At 36.6% G+C, this 17,475-nt stretch overlaps 1 protein-coding gene across 1 annotated transcript in view; it reads left to right on the top strand.

Moving 5' to 3' along the window:
• Nucleotides 1–17,475, top strand: part of LOC120515662 (collagen alpha-1(XXVIII) chain-like) — a 179,248-nt gene that overhangs the window by 100,805 nt on the left and 60,968 nt on the right. Inside the window, exons 12-19 of the mRNA XM_039736875.1 lie at nucleotides 2,499–2,567; nucleotides 4,899–4,967; nucleotides 5,082–5,150; nucleotides 10,860–10,928; nucleotides 11,014–11,082; nucleotides 13,639–13,707; nucleotides 16,694–16,762; nucleotides 17,164–17,235. Coding sequence (XP_039592809.1) covers nucleotides 2,499–2,567; nucleotides 4,899–4,967; nucleotides 5,082–5,150; nucleotides 10,860–10,928; nucleotides 11,014–11,082; nucleotides 13,639–13,707; nucleotides 16,694–16,762; nucleotides 17,164–17,235 — 555 coding nt within the window. The remainder of the gene's footprint in view (nucleotides 1–2,498; nucleotides 2,568–4,898; nucleotides 4,968–5,081; nucleotides 5,151–10,859; nucleotides 10,929–11,013; nucleotides 11,083–13,638; nucleotides 13,708–16,693; nucleotides 16,763–17,163; nucleotides 17,236–17,475) is intronic.

The following is a 17,475-nucleotide window of genomic DNA, read 5'->3' as shown; positions in this document are numbered from 1 at the left end:
AATTACCTGCTATCTCTACATTTCAATTTTTTTTTCCTGTTGATTTCAATAGTTTCTAGGACCCTGGGCTTTTTACATCACGGGCTTACACAGCTATCATAATACCTTAAAATTCCTCTGTCATGCTGGTCAGTACATAATAATGTACTTTATATTCAAACTACAACACCTAATAAGCAGCCATATAAGAATCCCACCATACTGTACTACTGTAAATCTGTAACAGTTCCTTTCTAAAAATATTTTAGTCAGCATTTGCTTGTAGATTGTATTCTATAACAGAGAAATATCTTTTGTGTCATTGCTGTATCGCTGCCCCAGAAAATGGCAGAATAGGAAACTTGTTGCTAAAAAGTTTTCCATTAGCATGATTCTATGGAGCTAGACTGTCGCTAAGGCAACAGCTGAAGTAACAATAATGTGCATACATCTCATAGTAAAAAAGCCCTTTCTTCAAAATGTGTGTCTTAAGTAAGAGAAAAGGAAAAGTACCAACTTACATTCTTTGACTGTAATGTTTTAACACAAGCTGTTATCTGTAATTCACAATATATGTTACTGTATACTTCTTATATGAGAAGTTGGTCATAGGTAAATCATGTACCTTTACGGTATATTATATTCTGATTTCAGAGAGGTTAATATTATGTAAAGTCACTTCAATTAACCTAATTTAGCTTTGACTTTTTATTCAGACACAATCAGTGGACGATTGGCAGTCTGGTACTCTGATCGAATTCTCTCTCCACTTGTGTATATTACTAGATCCCATACAGTGAAGGTAGGTACTAGCTAAAAAGGAACCTGTATTAGTTCTTCCTAATATACAATGGAATCTCATGGACCCACACAGAAATGTTGACATAATTCTAATGACTAATCTCAAAGGCATTTCTTTTTGTCACAAGAAAGCCTGACTTGTGGTGCTCCTTCATTTTCAATGCTTCTAGCGCACCTTGTCATTTATGTAATTCTCTGAAGGATGAAGGAAACAAATTGGTCTAATTTAACAATTTTGAATTTAAACAAATAAATTGGATTCCATTAGATATTGTCTTGGAATGAACAAATAAAGGCAAGTCCATTGGATGTGGTTTAAATGGCTATGCTTTACACATAAAGCTTAATATTTCTAGTCCGGGGCCACTAAATTCATAATTTTTCCTTTAATTCTACCTAAAGTAATTGACATTTTAGAAACCAACAAAGATCTGCCTTTTGTTCAGTTACTGGACATGTTTTCCTTAAAATCATTCTCCTTTGCTTCAAAATCAGATATGTATGCACAACATTTCTTTAGACAAATACCTTTTTTAGAGTTTTTTCTGCAGAATATCCCTAGGTTCATATCTGCTGTAACAAGAAATACTCTCCAGACATTATAAAGGTATGGGGCAGCCACCCAAATATTATATCCTGGCTGCAAAAGTTTGAAAAGAATTGAATAGAGATGTTCACAAGACCAAAAGAGTCCAAAACAGAACTCCCAGACTGGAGGTAAGATGGCGGTTTTAAAGGACCGGAGAGGAAGTGACGTCATCATGGCCGGAACCGGAAGTGACATCATCCAAAGCATCAGAACCAGACGTGACATCATCCATGGCGCCAGAACCTGGAGGGATTTCCTGGGAATGGTCTGAAAGGAACTGAGAAAGACAGTCAGCACACCCTGCCACCCCCTGGTCTGATATGGTATTATCACTACTCAAGCCCTTTAGCTGTCTCCTATTCACACTTGTGTGACACTGCTTAATGACCTTTAGCTTGTTTGAAATGTTTGCTTGTTTTCTAAAACATTGTAAAACAAATGAGAAGCAACAAGGCAACGTTTTAGGGCTTCACCCAGAGAATTTACCTGGAAAGGGTTTTAAATAGCAAGTTAGTAAAACAGCACTTGGTATGCTGTATTTCTCCTCAGATACGAGGAGTCCACTAGGAAGATGACTGAGCATATGATAACCCAGTTCTGGTCGGTGTCATTGTTTTGTCCTGGCAGACCAGAAGTGGCTTGCCTGGCAGGCGGACGGAAATGACATTGTTGGTTATTACTCTTCTCTGTCTTATCCATTCTGAAAAGAAAAAGGATTCTGAAAGAATCTGATTCGGGCCTTATTGCCTGCAGTGGACTCTGCAAAACACCTGTCATTTGTTCATATTTATACAGTAGTAAATCATCTAAGTTGGTTGTGTTATGCGTTTCACTTCATATGCTCTGGACCAAGATCAAGATTCAAGTAGTTTGGGAATTTTTGGTAACTGTGCTGGTCTTGCTTCCTTCTGTTTGTCTTCACTGTCTGATGTGAAGGTGATGTTGCATCCTGTAGGTTTTTATCTTTGCCACAGTAGTGGGCCCAATGTCTTATTATACTTCATTGTACAAATAAAATTATGTGCATGGACAATAAGGAAACAAACCTTCTTTTCTGTCATCTGTCATAACAGTTAAATATTTAATGAATCTTGATTAAAGGTGCATTTGCTTTTTTTTATTCTGCTAGGGTGATCGTGGCCCAGATGGACTGCCAGGACCTCAAGGTGAGAGTGGCATTGGATTTCCAGGACCTAAGGTGAGCTTAAGTGTGTTAAATGCACTTTATAAAGCTTTTGGCCCTACATATAAGAAGCAATATTATAGAGCTGCAATTTCATAATGTACTCAGTCCTCCTTTTTGGGCCAGTGTAAATGAATATGTTTCTTGCATAGTTCAAGGATGCAAACAATGAATAACAACATTACAGTTCACATTCCTATCCATATTAGCATTAAATGAGCATTTTCACATAAATATAGAGGCGGTGCAGCCTCCAAAAAAGTGAAGAAAGGCTTTAGTAGAAAATTAGACCTCAAAACTCTGTGAAGACCTCTTAATATAAAGTAGGTCTGGCCCTGAAACACAGGAAGCAGGCTTGTGGCTTACATGCACAAAAACATGGTCAAGCCTATTAATACAAGAAGGTAGAGGGGAACTGAATAAAAAATAAAATGTCCACAAACCACAATGTAGGTAGGTAGGTTAGGAACTGGCACTGATAACAGCGCATTGCCGCACCCACCACACGACAAACCAACTCAGGATCCCAGATTAGGACCCAAGTGCAGCCATAAATTAACAAAAATGTACTTACAAAATACCAAGACATAGAAATACAAAATCCAATATACCTCAGATTATAAATACAGGGTGAGTCAAAATTATGTTAACATTTGAATGGTGGAAACAATTTATTCACAAAATATACTTCATGTGTGCAAGATGATTTACAGCAATGTTTCAACCTGTTTGCCATCATGTTCAACACACAAAAACCAACGAGCAACAGTACCATTTAAAACCCGGACATTTCGTGGTGAATAGTCATTTATATCATGAACATTCATTCCTCCTATACATGCACTCCTTCACCATAACAAGAAATCACAGAGTGTGGAGGCCATGGCAATTGTCCACCACGACCTATCCATTGACCTGGAAAGGTATGGTCAAGAGAAAAATAATCCATTAGTGTTAACATAATTTTGACTCACCCTCCACCAGGTCATGACATGATGATTCTGCACTTATAGTGCGTATTGATAAGGGGGATGAGATAAAGTAGAGGAGCCAGGTGGAGATCTTTGCTCCCTGATGTAGAAACAATTGTATTCAGCATAGCATTAGCAAAACCAAGAAAGTGGTTAATGACTTTCACTAAACCAAGCTGTCTCTATGTCTGGTCACTATTTAGGAAGTGGATATAGAGGTTGTACACTCCTACAGGTATTTTTGGGTGCACATCAATGACAGGTTGGCCTGATCTAAACACACAGAGGATCTACAGTATATAAGACGGGCAGAACATGCTTAGGAGACTGTGTTCCTGTAGTGACATCCTTCACATCTTCTACAACTCTGTGATAGCCTTTGTGATTTTCTGGGCCAGTAACATCAACTTGTGTGAGGCCCACCAAATCAACAAGCTAATTAAAAGGCAGGCTCAGAAATGGAACATACTGTTAACCTGTTGGAAGTATTAGTTGAGAAGAGAATGAAGAAAAAGCTGAGTGCCATTATGAACACACTGTTTAGTGTCTCTGACACACTATTGAGTTATTTTAGCCAACAATTTATTCAGCAGGAGTTGATGAAGGAATGCTACTGGGGCTCCTTCATACTAATGAAAAATCCCTGTAAAGTGATATTTTTTTTCTTTATTTTTGTGTGTGTTTGAGGAGGGGTTAAATTAGTTTTTTCATAACATTTCTTGAGCTTTTGTAAAAAGCTAAATGTCACTTTGGGACAAATGAAGTAAGTTCTATAGACACTCACATCTACTTCCATAGATGTCTCTGAGTTAAACAAGTCCTCTCAGTCTTGTCCATATGATCAAGGTAGAGCCTTTATGGGGGTTTGGCACAATGTGCTGTTTTCTGTTTTTTATTATGGTTAGTTATTTTTTATTTTTGATTTTTGTATTTAATATTTAGTGTTTTGAATTTTGTTTTTCTGTTTTTTTACTTTTTCATGATAAATAAGTCTTTAATATAAGGTTTTATGCAGAATAGGTTTCTGACAGTTCCCTGCTCATTTTGGAATTACTTCTAATATTTTTGAGTCTCTCTATCACTACTAATAAGGTAATTCCTTGAGTTACCTTTGTGGAAGATTAAAGCATAATTGAAATGAGCTTTTCTAGATTATTCAAGGAATTAGAATCATTAATAGCTCAAGCAGAGTTTCCATATCCCTACTTGTAAGAGTTATTTATAAGTCTAAAATCCTATTAATGACTATACTACTATTCCCTGAAAAATTGTTTTGCAATTGAACATTTCACTTTAGATTTTCTCTACTAGGTGAACTAAAATCATTTGTAGGTGATGATATTTTTTTCTCACTGGTGGACTGTTTATTCTACAGGGAGATAAAGGCATACAAGGAAGACCAGGCCCAGTGGGGCCCACTGGCAGTGGAGAGCCAGGTGTACCTGTAAGACATTTATTTTTACTTTTAAACCTGAGATGTATAAAACACTAATATATTTATTTTGTCAATATTATTTTTAATGCCTTAAATGAAATAATTAGGTTTAATATTTCCCAGGGTCCTCCAGGTCCTATTGGTTTTCCTGGGAATTCAGGACCACCAGGTGAAGGGGTTACTGGTCCCAAGGTAAGCAAACATTTAAAGTTTTGCTCATAGTTATTTGATAAATGTTACAGAGAATATGTTTCCCTGTATTTGAATATGAGTTATATGAGACATACTGTATGTGTGGTAAACGTTTGAAATACGGACAAGGAAATGAAGAATTTTGAAAAGAGCAAATTAGTGTCAGGTCAGAATTCCACTGCCACAAATCAGAAACACTAAACAAAAAAGTTGTAGTCAAAAAATTCAAAATGAACAAGATCCCATCAAACACTCACATTTTTGGCCTTCATATCACTTACAGATTGTTCTGAATCTAAAACTTGTCATGCCATATTACTCCACCACCATCTGCTATAATTAATGCATACTGTGGCACCATCAGTCACATGGCCGTCAACAACTATCATTGGCACGAACAGTTGTGAAAAGCCAGTATAAAATGGCAGCATTGAAAATGAGAAAAAAACTGTACAAAATGGAGTAGATATTATAATAAAAATAAGTATCAAAAATAAATTAAATCAGCATTAAAATGAACTCCCAAGTGTGCTTCACAGACAACCAGTCATGTGGTCAGCAAACAGGACAAAGTGACTATTGCTCAGATACATTAGTTCATTAGTGTGCTTACTTAACCATTTATTTATAATAATCACAACATCTGTGCTACTAAATTAATATACTTAGTTACATGAGAAATGAGTCTAAGACTTCCACTGTGATGCACTATTATGATATCCAAGATTTACAGTTTTTTTGTGTAAATTCCTGCACAGTTCTTATCAATAGTGTATAGAGGTTATATGGTTTGAAGACCCAAGGAATTCAAATTCAAATTTGATTTAACCTAGAAACTGTTTTGAGAAAGTTCATTATATAATTCCATTTTGTTTCAATACCTACTTTGTTTCTCATTTATGTTAATGTTTATATTTTATATTTCTGCCATCTCCATGGTGATTTTGCCCAGAATTCTTTGGAGTATGCTCGTTTGTGATATCAATCTTCAACAATACAAAAGTCACCTCAGGTGTTTCTAGGGTATCCAAGATTGATATATAAACCTTGTTTTGCTGCATTAGTAGATCATTATCGAGTCCTTGTGGTGTTTCAAATCTTCACTTTGAATTGTCGATCCTGTTTTTACTTTGACAAAAGATCACCCTGACTGTCAATTTTGATTTTTAGTCCATTCTTTGACTCACAATTCTCCCGATCATTTACATTGCCTTCTTAGTGTCTCTTGCAAGTCAGTATAATACACTTTATAATTTCCAGCAAAAGAGAACAACTTTTTCTTTAGTTCCTCACCTTGCTCTTTGCATTGCATCTCCTGTCAACCCTCCCTTTCTTTTATAAATAGCACTTCTTCATCCTCAGACTCTCTTCAGTCTTGGCCACTGCACATGTCTGTTTTCTAAACTCAAGTAGATGTCAGCCTGAGGAGCCCAGATCTGGTCAAGACAGTTCTTTAACTGGATGCTGCCTGTGACACATGCATCAGGGCTGACAGGCTGCCCACTTTTTAATTGATCTTCATGGCTAAGGAGTTATTATGAATCACTAACTGAAATCAGAGATTTTGTAGTACAAATCCAGCAACTTTTAATTTTTATCTTAGTATTTCTTACATGAATGCCTTTCATAAAATAAAGAAGCACGGAATTCTGCTAACAGTTGACTGTCAGACTGTGCTGGAGCACAATAGAGGTCTGTGGCGATGCTGGCTGGGATTTTAAATAAAAACTGTGTACCTCAAGCTTGGTGAATGTGGGTGTGTGCCGCTGCAAAGCTTTGCGATCACTGCGGTCTTGATGAGGAAATTTACTAATTGAATTAAGATGCATGCAGGTAGTTAGTGCAGCTGTTCCTCACTGGAGCTTCTCAGCTTGCTTGGTACACATAAATTCACTGAGGATAAAAAAAAAGTCTAAGTAGGGTAGAACAGGAGCAGGAACAGCCAATTTGCTTCAAGAGATTATCCTACAGATACCAGAGAAATGGTGTAAGATGATAGCCATTTTAATGGCGTCTTGTCCCCTTCTGAGGAGCCCAATGGGTGATGGGGGTGAGTAGGGCATAGAAAGCACTGAGGCTCAGGGAACAGAGAAGGCCCTCAATTTTAGCTCTTTGGTTTAAGACTTGACTTTAACCCTTCTTGAACTTTATTTATTGATTATTTTTAACTGCCACAATGGGCATTTGTTTTCATTAGATTATTTATGTATTATTTATTTAAAGAATATTTTTATTGATGGCACTACATTTTTGATTGTGGATGTTTCTTATTATTCTTTGTAAATAAAGTGCACTGAACACTTTTGCACCAGCCTTACTTGTTTATGCATCCTCATTATACTAGTTCATTATCAGTTCTTGACTATTGATATCCTGGGTATAGGTGATGCCCAAAGCTCTGGGCACCACATGGACCAAAATGGTCAGCTGTTAGATTTGAGTTTAGAAAAGTGATCCCCAGTTCAAAACACATTGAGTACCACTGCTCTAGAAGGTAAAATCCCAGTTCATAAAAAATGTTAATTCTCCATACAGTTTTGCTTTTAGTATAACTAATTTAATATTTTCTCACATTCATTTATGGAGACTGCTCAGAAAATAATTTAAATCCAAAACAGTGCTGCTGTTAACATTAATTCATTAATCAGTATCTGTCACCTAACAGATATACAGTAGGCAGATTAGATTAATATTTGCACTAATGTGAGAGAACTTAGAAAAATGTAACAAAGAGTAATTATGGGCTACTGACAGGGGCAAAGCCTTCAAATCTTATCTTGGGTTTACTTTCAAGGTAATCCTTAGAACCCCTTTTGGAGATACCCAAGTGGGTGAAATCATCCACATTGCAGTATACAGCAGGGCACCACCTATTCTACATGGACACCATCTGCTGACTTTTTATGCTTGGAGTCAAAATATGCCTGAATTCTCCTAGCCTCTTGCCTGTCCTCCATAGCCACTCTCTTCAATCAGAACCTATGGAGTAACTGCTTCTGGGATAATCTTTAAGGCTGTAGGATACACCACTCCCTGAAAGCTACCTACGTCAACAGCTCTTGAAGGGTTTCTCCAATTACCCTTCAGTTATTGGTGCAACTTCCTCTGTTACAATACAAGCCGGATACAGGACTTATTGTACCTAACTTCTTTTGAGTCTCTGTTCTGGAAACTTCCTACCACTACAGCAACTTCATGTTATACATAAATAAACATTATGTACTGTTTATGTATGTATATGCAGTTTGTGTAAAATATATATTTGTAAATATATTTATTTAAGTTTTATATATAAACAGAAGTGAAGTGGAGGTTAAAATCCAATAGAAAAAAGTCTTCATTAAATACAACGAGGTTAAAACAATGCTCGGATCTGTATCTTTATCTTCTTGGTCAGAACCGGAAGTGATGTCTTCATGGCCAAAAATGGAAGTGGCGTCCTTTGGAATCAGGCAGAATTTGATTTGCAGGGATAACCAAGAAAGGATTAGTGCACCCTGCCACCCCCTGGCCTGGCGTGGAATTACCTTCATTTGGTCCTTTTAGCTGCCTCCTAAGTGCACATGTGTGACATTATATATTATACATATATGGCATAGAGGTTTGGAGCAGGCACTGATACAGTGCATTGCCGCACCCACCACACGACAAACCAAATCAGGATCCAGATTAGGACCTGTGTGCAGCCATGCAACGGGTGATACCTCAGCACCACACTAGTTCAGAGGAGTGGATCAGTGTGAGGTTTTTTTATGGTGGCTGGAGTGCCAATTCTGCCACCTACCCCCAAGTTTTTCCCTGCAGGTTGGAGGGCCTACATGCAGGGACGGATGCAGATTAACGTCATACTCAGGACGGCATATGGCATATATGTGCATATATATGTATAGATAAACAATTTATAATATATATTTAGATTTAGTGAAGTTCTGGAGACTTTTACCACTGCAGCAATTTCATTCTATATATACACACATTATATTCTGCATATGTATGTATATACAGTGTTTGAAATATTAAAAAATATATATTCTGTATATTCTATATATACTGTATCTAGATGTGTATATACAGATAAACAAAACATAACATAGATTTAGATATAATGATATATGAGCTATTTAAAGACAAACAATTAGTTCATTTTGCGAGGCATATACATAGGAGCTCAGACTTTATAACGTTTTGTATATCTGCATACACAAAATTGAAGCCTCCAAAAGGAGATGCTTTCGAAGATATAAATTTGCTGCATGTGATCCTGAGATATTGTATATAAGTATGGAAGGGTGGCTCTGAGGCTAGAGATCTGCACTGGCAATCGGAAGGTTGACAGTTCGAATCCTGTAAATACCAAAAAGGGACTCTGCTCTGTTGGGCCCTTGAGCAAAGCCCTTAACCTGCAATTACTGACCGCTTTGAGTAGTGAGAAAAGCACCATATAAATGCAAAGAATTATTATTAAAGAATTATTGTACAGTATTTGCAAAAATACTACATTTTTAATAGAGGAAGTGTTTTATTAGATGAAGTTGGTGATCCCAACAATTGCTATTTTATATTTACCAAATTATTTCAAACATATCAGGACAATATCTTCATTTATTAGCATACAGCCTATTGCTTCTAATATATTCATGGAGCCCATTTCCTTTAGACATATCTGCTGCAGGCAGAATGAATTTCCTTCTGAATATTTATACTGAGTAATACAATTATGAATTATGGATATACAGAAATACTTTACATTACTATTTATAGATTTTTATAGATACATATGGAAGATTTCACATAACTTTCTACAATAAAATTCCAAGTTCTGAATACTCTAGATAAATATAACATAAATACAGTATTTCAATATTATTTAAAAATGAGTAAGCTGGCATTGATTTCTGTAAACCCCACTAAGGAATTTCATATACGTTGAACTCTTATAATTGATGACATTAGAAAAAAATGACAACTATCTGCTTATGTTCTCTTAATTTTCACCTTTCAGAAATGTTAGTCATTTGTGGAATGTTTGTAAAAAGTAGATTTTTGTGCTCATTAGTGAATGACACCAAGCTCTAATGAGTTCAGCGCTGCCTTACAGTTTCACATACCATAATGCTTCTTCTTGTATGTACACCACTGGATTCACCTCTGGATCTGTCTTTTGCTTTCTTCATCAGTATGCATCTTGATTGCCATTTGCAAAGAAACACAGACTGGCTAAGATATGTACCATACATTGTATTTCTAAATAAACTGACTGAAAAAAATTGGTATTGCTTTTCTAAATTGTAACAGTTGACAAGTCACATTGGACTATTTGGTTACCTGTTTGTTTATTATGAGTCCCATACCATGCATGAACAGGGTGTCTGTTTGCTCCCTTAATATTTTTATTTTCTTATGATTTTTTATTTTCTTTTGGCAGTCAATCTTTTCGTTAAAGCTTTTAGAGCTATGGTATATGCAATTTAAGCTCGTCCCTTTATATTAATTAACCTATTAAATTTGAAAACCCTTGCATTTTCTTTTTTGGCTGTCAGATATTTTCTAACTTTGTTGACTGGTTGGATTTTCAAAGAATCAAACATCCATCGTGTTATTATCAATCATTTCACTTCTCTGAGTTATAGAAATACAAAGGCTTACAGAAATACAGAACATTGCCATGTATGTTTCTTTAGATGTTTTAAAAGTTCTTTCTCTTTTAAGGGTGACAGAGGCTATGAAGGACCACGAGGTGCTCGTGGTTTACCTGGAATTGGAGCTAAAGGGGAAAAGGTAAGTTATTTAATGTTCTCTCATTAATATGAAGACTTATACATTAAAGTAAATGGTAATTGAATTGTTTCCTAAATTTGTGCAGGGCAGCATGGGACCACCAGGGATTATCGGACCAATTGGCCCTCCAGGAGCAGGAATTCAGGGAGATAAGGTCTTCAATTAAATTTAATATTTTTATTCATTCTGCTTTAAATGAATATAACGGGACACTTCACAAAACCATAATTTGGATTTCCTACCTTTATTTAACCATTAGAAACGCTGAAGTCTGATTTTTTTTTAGTTGAAGCTTAGAGAAGAGTGTTGCTTATTGTACCATATCTAATATATGAATAATCAGACTCAACAAATATCCTACTGTATTAATTATCCAGACCACAGTAAGAGGAGTCTTTTAAACTCACTTCTAGCACAGTTAGTGGGCCGTTCTGTGGAATCATTTCTGAGGTCACGGGCACCCTGTTTTAGTCGCTGGGAAACCAGACTAGAGCCCTCTGTCTCTCTCTTCTGCCTTCCTCAGAAAAGGCCAGGTAGACTCCATGCTTGCCAAACAGTCAAAGACCACCTATTGACTGGGCAGAAGAAGACTGCAAATTCTGCTTGGCCTTACACTTAAATGGGAAATTTGGCGTTCGCTTCTCCAGCTATGGATCATGAGAGGTCCCCAAGTAGCCAGGAAGTTTTCTGCACTGTAGTATGACCACCAACAAGTCTCATTTTGCAGCCTTTAACATCCTGAGAACATTCTTTGGCTTAACCTTAAGGCGTTTGCCTCTCTGTTACTCCTGGGTATTTCAAATCTAATTTTTGTGGATGATATTATAAGCATTCATTCCACAAGATAAACAATAACAATACGCTGTATTTTCCAATTTCCATTCAGCCTCCTTTTAACTTGCTGTTGTTTTACTTCCAATATATTTTCCCCAACATATTAAATGATGAATTTGGTATTTTTCAAGTTGAAGTTATTTTTCTGAATCACAGTATATATCAATTTGCCACAGGAAATTCTGTTCCAAAGTGAAGATGAAGAGCACAACACAATCTCACATAAATGAAAGTTATGTGATTGACATGGATACGTCATTTTATAATATGCATGTAATCTCAAAACGTGATCAATGCTGTAGCAATTACTTGGCTTGAAAATGGATATATTTGATAAGCTTTAAAGCATTTTTTTGCACTGATGCCTCATACACCTCATTTGAATAAGAACAAGAACAGGTATAATGGTTTTTTTTTTTTAATTTTTAAAAATTGCTTCACTTAAGAGAGTTGATGAGTGCTTTCTACAACTAAACATTGCAAATACAAAGGAACTAATAATCAATTTTAGAAGAAACAGTTTGCCCACAAGAAACAATCATCAAAGACCAGTGGGGTAGAAATTAACATCTTAATTAAAGAAAGAAATGTCTCCTTTACTGGGACAAGTTTAATAAAACCTTTTTTGAGTCAGTAATCAGGCAGGAGAAAGCTTGTCCACCCTTGCAGCACCAGGCTGAAAAGAGAGCATCCATCACAGCAGTCTGTTACAGCATGGTCAGAATGATCAAAATATTAAGGGTACAGAACCATTTTATAAGCAACTGAATTTACATAACAGTGTCATTCAATGCATACGTTTACTCTGGTTGGTTTGTTGGTCTACACTCAAATAACTTATTAAAGTTAAAAGTCTATTTTATTATATTCTTGTTCTTCGCATACCCTTTGGGTTGAGCCACCACCCTTGAGACTTCTGTGTATGTAACAACTGTTCAGTCTTGTTGTATGCAGGACGTCTACTGATATATTAGTCAACTTTTTAGTACATTTTGTGTATAACATCGACATTCTTCCTAGTACAGTTTTTTTAACTATTTTAGTAGCTTCCTTCATGACATTTTCAAACAAATGCTTATATATTTCAATGAGCACTGCAAACCAAAATATTTAACTACTGTTGCCTCTAAATTATCCTCCCACACACCAAACAGTTGAGATTGTTGATAGTTCTAAATATCTGGGGACAATTATAGACTCAAAATTAACTTTTAATGAAAGTACAGTAGCAGTCCACAAATAGGGACAACAGATGATACACTGTCTATGGAAGATGAGTACTGTATATACTCACGTATAAATCGGGTCTTGAAACCCGAAAAATCGATTATAAAATCAGACCCAGACTTGTACACCCGTTTAAAAATGCAACACTTATTTTTTTTTTAAATTTTTTTACTCTTCTTGCCTCCTCCAATCTCGCACCAGTTTCTCAGACGCATCGAATTTTGTTGCAGCAGCGCAGTTACCACTCTCCGCTAAGCGGAGATTCTAGGTGCAACCTCCCTTGTAATGCAGCGGTTCAGCTGGACCTGCAAGTACTTCTAGGTAGCAATCCTGTTGCACCAGAAGTACTCCAGGGTTCAGATTGAAAAGCAGCCACTCTGCCTCATCAGAGGGTCAGAGTCGGGCAGAGCAGGACAAGGTTTGCTTGGAGGAGAGCGGAGGTGAAAAAGGAAAGTAAAGGAATTCCGACAGATTTACCAGGTAATAAAATCCCGTAAAAGGTATTTTATGAAATAAAAGTATTTTTCTTTGAACACATGACTGTGTTTTTTGGCTGTGACTGGGTGTTTGGGGTTCTGGTGCCCCCCCTACAGGTCACAATTTAAATGTATTGAAATTGTAAGAAGTATTTTTTGCATTTTTTTTTCAGGGGGATCAAGGCCCAGTAGGCCCACCAGGACCTAGAGGAATCCAGGGAATTTCCATAACTGGTCCAAAGGTATTGGCAATTGAGAGTTACAGCATGGAAGATAATTGCTTTGATAACTTTGAACTTTACATTTTTTCTGGGCTCCTTTGTCATGCTGTATGTATGGGCTTAATTAAATAATAAGGATTCTCTGAGTACTTATCTACTTTAGTGCCCATGCTTTCTATTGTATTTCTTTGTAAATATTTTCTAATATCAGATACCAGTATTTTGCTTAGGAAAGCATCTTATACATAAACGTCTACGCGTGGAAGTGTGTGTGTCTGTCTGGTCCGGAAGTGAGAAGTGGAGTCGGGGTAAGGACTCCTCCTCCGAGAAAACAGAAAACTCGCTTAGCCGCTAATAACACAAGCGAGGCCAGCATGTCAGCAAAATGAAACCTCAGAAGAAAGACAAAGCCGCTTACCTGCTAACATCAGCAAAACGGTATCCCTTTTACTTTTCCTTCCACTGCTAATGCACAAGCGATGTGAGAATGTCGGAAAAACTAATCCTCATAGGAGAGAGATGCCCAGAGTAGTTCCTTTCAATTTTCTGACATCTCTGCAGGTAATCGTTTTACTGACGATTTCAATAGTTTCTAGGACCCTGGGCTTTTTACAGCACGGGCTTACACAGCTATTCAGTATAAGAGTCATCATATCAAATAAAGAGGTACTGAGTCAAAGGTCTTATGTTATTGGTTATTTAGAAAGTGACACACACACAATGTTAACTAAAATAATAAAAACAGAAATTAATTTAAGTGTTAAAGGATAATGTTGCTTCATTAATTAAAAGGCATCAGTGTTTCTAACAGTATGGTTCTACAATGGACAGTGCACACAGCAGAAGAGATTGCTGGGAGCTCTCTACCATCCATTAAAGACATCTTTATAAAGTGTAGCATCCACAAAGCTGATAGCATTGTGAAGGACCACTCCCACCGCTCCAGCTGTCACTTAGTCCCACTTGCATCTGGTAGAAGGTACTGTGACATCTGGACCAGTTTAACCAGCTTCTACCCCATAGCTGTCAGGACATTAAACTCAGTGCTGCACCCCTGCCCTCAGATCTGCTCCTAGTAGCTTATTTATACTCAGTACATTTGTTACACTTGTTACCACCATTGTTATTGATTATTAGTTATTATTTATTACCATCTGCTTCAAATTACTACTGTCTTTTCACTTACCTATTATTTATTTATTTATCTAGTATAGTATACAGTAGTATAGTATAGTATAGTATAGTATAGTATAGTTCTTTACCTTTCTTACACTTGCTAATGTATATGTTGCACTGCAGTTCTTCAGAATGCCATTTCATGCCACTGTATGCTACAATACTGCTTATGGATGGTATGACAATAAAGCCTCTTGCCACTTCACTTGATCAGTAAAGGAAGAATTAGCACAAAGTTTACAAAAGCCCCAAAAACCTGAAGGAAATGTATTAATTCAGTGAACAATGATGATATAAATCTTGATGAATACCGTCTCCTAAAACTTCCACTTACTGTAATTAGTTGGGAAGTGCAGCAATTAGCACAAAGTGGCACAATCACAGAGCGATTAGTTCTGCTGCCTCCAACATTCAGGAGATTTGTATCTGAATCCTAATCTAAGAAAATTAGCTTGGGCCTTTGAGAATTCTTTGATAATTTCCTTTTTGAGATCTGTAGTCTGCTCTTCAAAGTACAGGAGAAACAGAAATGCAAATAAAGGTTTATTTTTTTCTCTTGTTTTATTATGGGCTTTATTATATGGCAATGTAGTAATAGTAGTAGTTCTAGTGTCACATGCAAAGAGAGCAGTGAAATTCTTACTCACATATCTGACTAATATGCAACACATAGCCATGATAAACAAGACTGCATTCAAACCTCATTGTATACATAAAAGTCAAATCAGCATACCCGGTCTACACTCACGTTTTCCCTGTTTCCATACCACTTGTTCAGTTATTTTCTCAGTCACTGAAGTCTTGTGGAAAACACGTTGAGGAAAGCCCTTACATGTATTACAGAAAATGAGTAAAAATTGCTTATTTCTCAAACTAAGCTATTGTAAAAACGTATGTGATACCAGTTGTGCATCATTTAAGCTTGTTCAGCATTTAGACACAGTCTCTGCACTGCATGACGTGGCTGATAATAAGGAGATGTGGCCCTGGAAGTCGAACCCACTGACCCCACTGACTTCCCGTGTCCATCTTCCTTTTCTTTTCTCTTTCTCTGCTGTTTATTTTCTCTTTCCTCCCAACTTATTTTTACACAAACCAAACTCCCATCTGGGTACAGAGACTGGCTATGCAGGGCACTTTGCCTTAAGTGAATTGTACCACTCTAGATTAATGGGTGGGCTACATACTACTCTCTTTAAACCTGCTGTAAAAGTATAACAAGCCATGGCTATAAATATACAAGCCACACTATACATGGCTATGGGCTGTTTAATACTGTTAATACTTTGTGTTTCCATGCTGTAGTTAGTGGGGTCACCTTAAAGCCTGAACTCAATTCATTTTTTAATAATGCTCTTCACTCCCCCATGACCCTCCTCAGGATAAAATGGGTTTAGAAAAAGGTTGGAAGGATGGATGATGCTCTTTACAATTACAACCTTAGTGCAGTGTACACATTAAACAATATAATCATTCAACAGCCAATAATGATATAATAAATTGTAATAATTACACATTTTAAATTTTGAATCTTATTATATTACTGTAAATGTGATGCTCTTTACAGTTAATTTTATATTATATAATACAATACTGATCTTATGACTATGTCTAGGACAGCACTGGTCTAGTGGGCCGCCTCCGAGTTTGATTACCAGCCGAGGCACATTTTTAATAAAAACTGAATGCTCTTTCGCTATTTGCCTGGCTTTTCCAGCACAGACTCCATTTTCCTCTTGCATGCTGATTTGCCAAACTTCCATTTTTTTCTTACTCTGTTAAAATCCTTTATTAATTATTTTTATATTAAGAGTTTGATTTTCATCCTTAGGGAGACCAGGGCTTTCCAGGGGAAACAGGAGTGACTGGTGAGAGAGGCATTGGCGACCCAGGACCTAAAGTAAGCATATTATCCAGCTATGTCATTGATGTGGAGACGTATATAAATATACCATTTCACTGTATTTTGAAATTCATTAATATAATGCTGAAAATAAATTTGCCAGGCATTTATAATGAGTGGGACCTGCATTGGCCTGGGGCATTGACCAGCTTTGGTACAAAACTGTACCCTTTCTTATGTAGTTCCTCTGTATTATAAGACCTGTCCAAGTTATCACTGATGTGGATCCCCAAGTACTTGGAACAGTGTGCCACTTCTACATTAGATCCAGGTCAGGCCCTTAAGGCAGACTGCTGATTTACAATGTGTTATGTATATGTTTTTCACTGTGAGAATTCCTTGATAACTTGTGATGTTACATTATATAGTTATTGATTATTGTTTTCTCCCGGTCACAGGGTGATCAAGGTCCACCTGGGTCCCCAGGAATTCATGGAATTCCTGGGGAAGATGGAGCAGTGGGTCCGAAGGTACATTTATAATTTACTGTATATTGTTAAAAATATATTTATAACTGCGCTAAAAATGTAATTAGGTTCACACATGAATGTTTAGAAGGATATGTATAATATTACTTTATATTACTATAGTATTAATTCATTGATTGCATTGTAAGTCTGTTTTACATTTCCTCCACCGCCCTGAACTAAAATGATTTGAGTAAGTATGGAGTGTGAACGCTAGAGGTTGCTGTTGCCCCTTTAAATCCA

This window comes from Polypterus senegalus, chromosome 15 (assembly GCF_016835505.1).
Source record: "Polypterus senegalus isolate Bchr_013 chromosome 15, ASM1683550v1, whole genome shotgun sequence".
Taxonomy (NCBI): Eukaryota; Metazoa; Chordata; class Cladistia; order Polypteriformes; family Polypteridae; genus Polypterus; species Polypterus senegalus.
The sequence above is the reverse complement of the archived record's forward strand: the minus strand, read 5'-3'. Positions and strand labels throughout refer to the sequence as shown.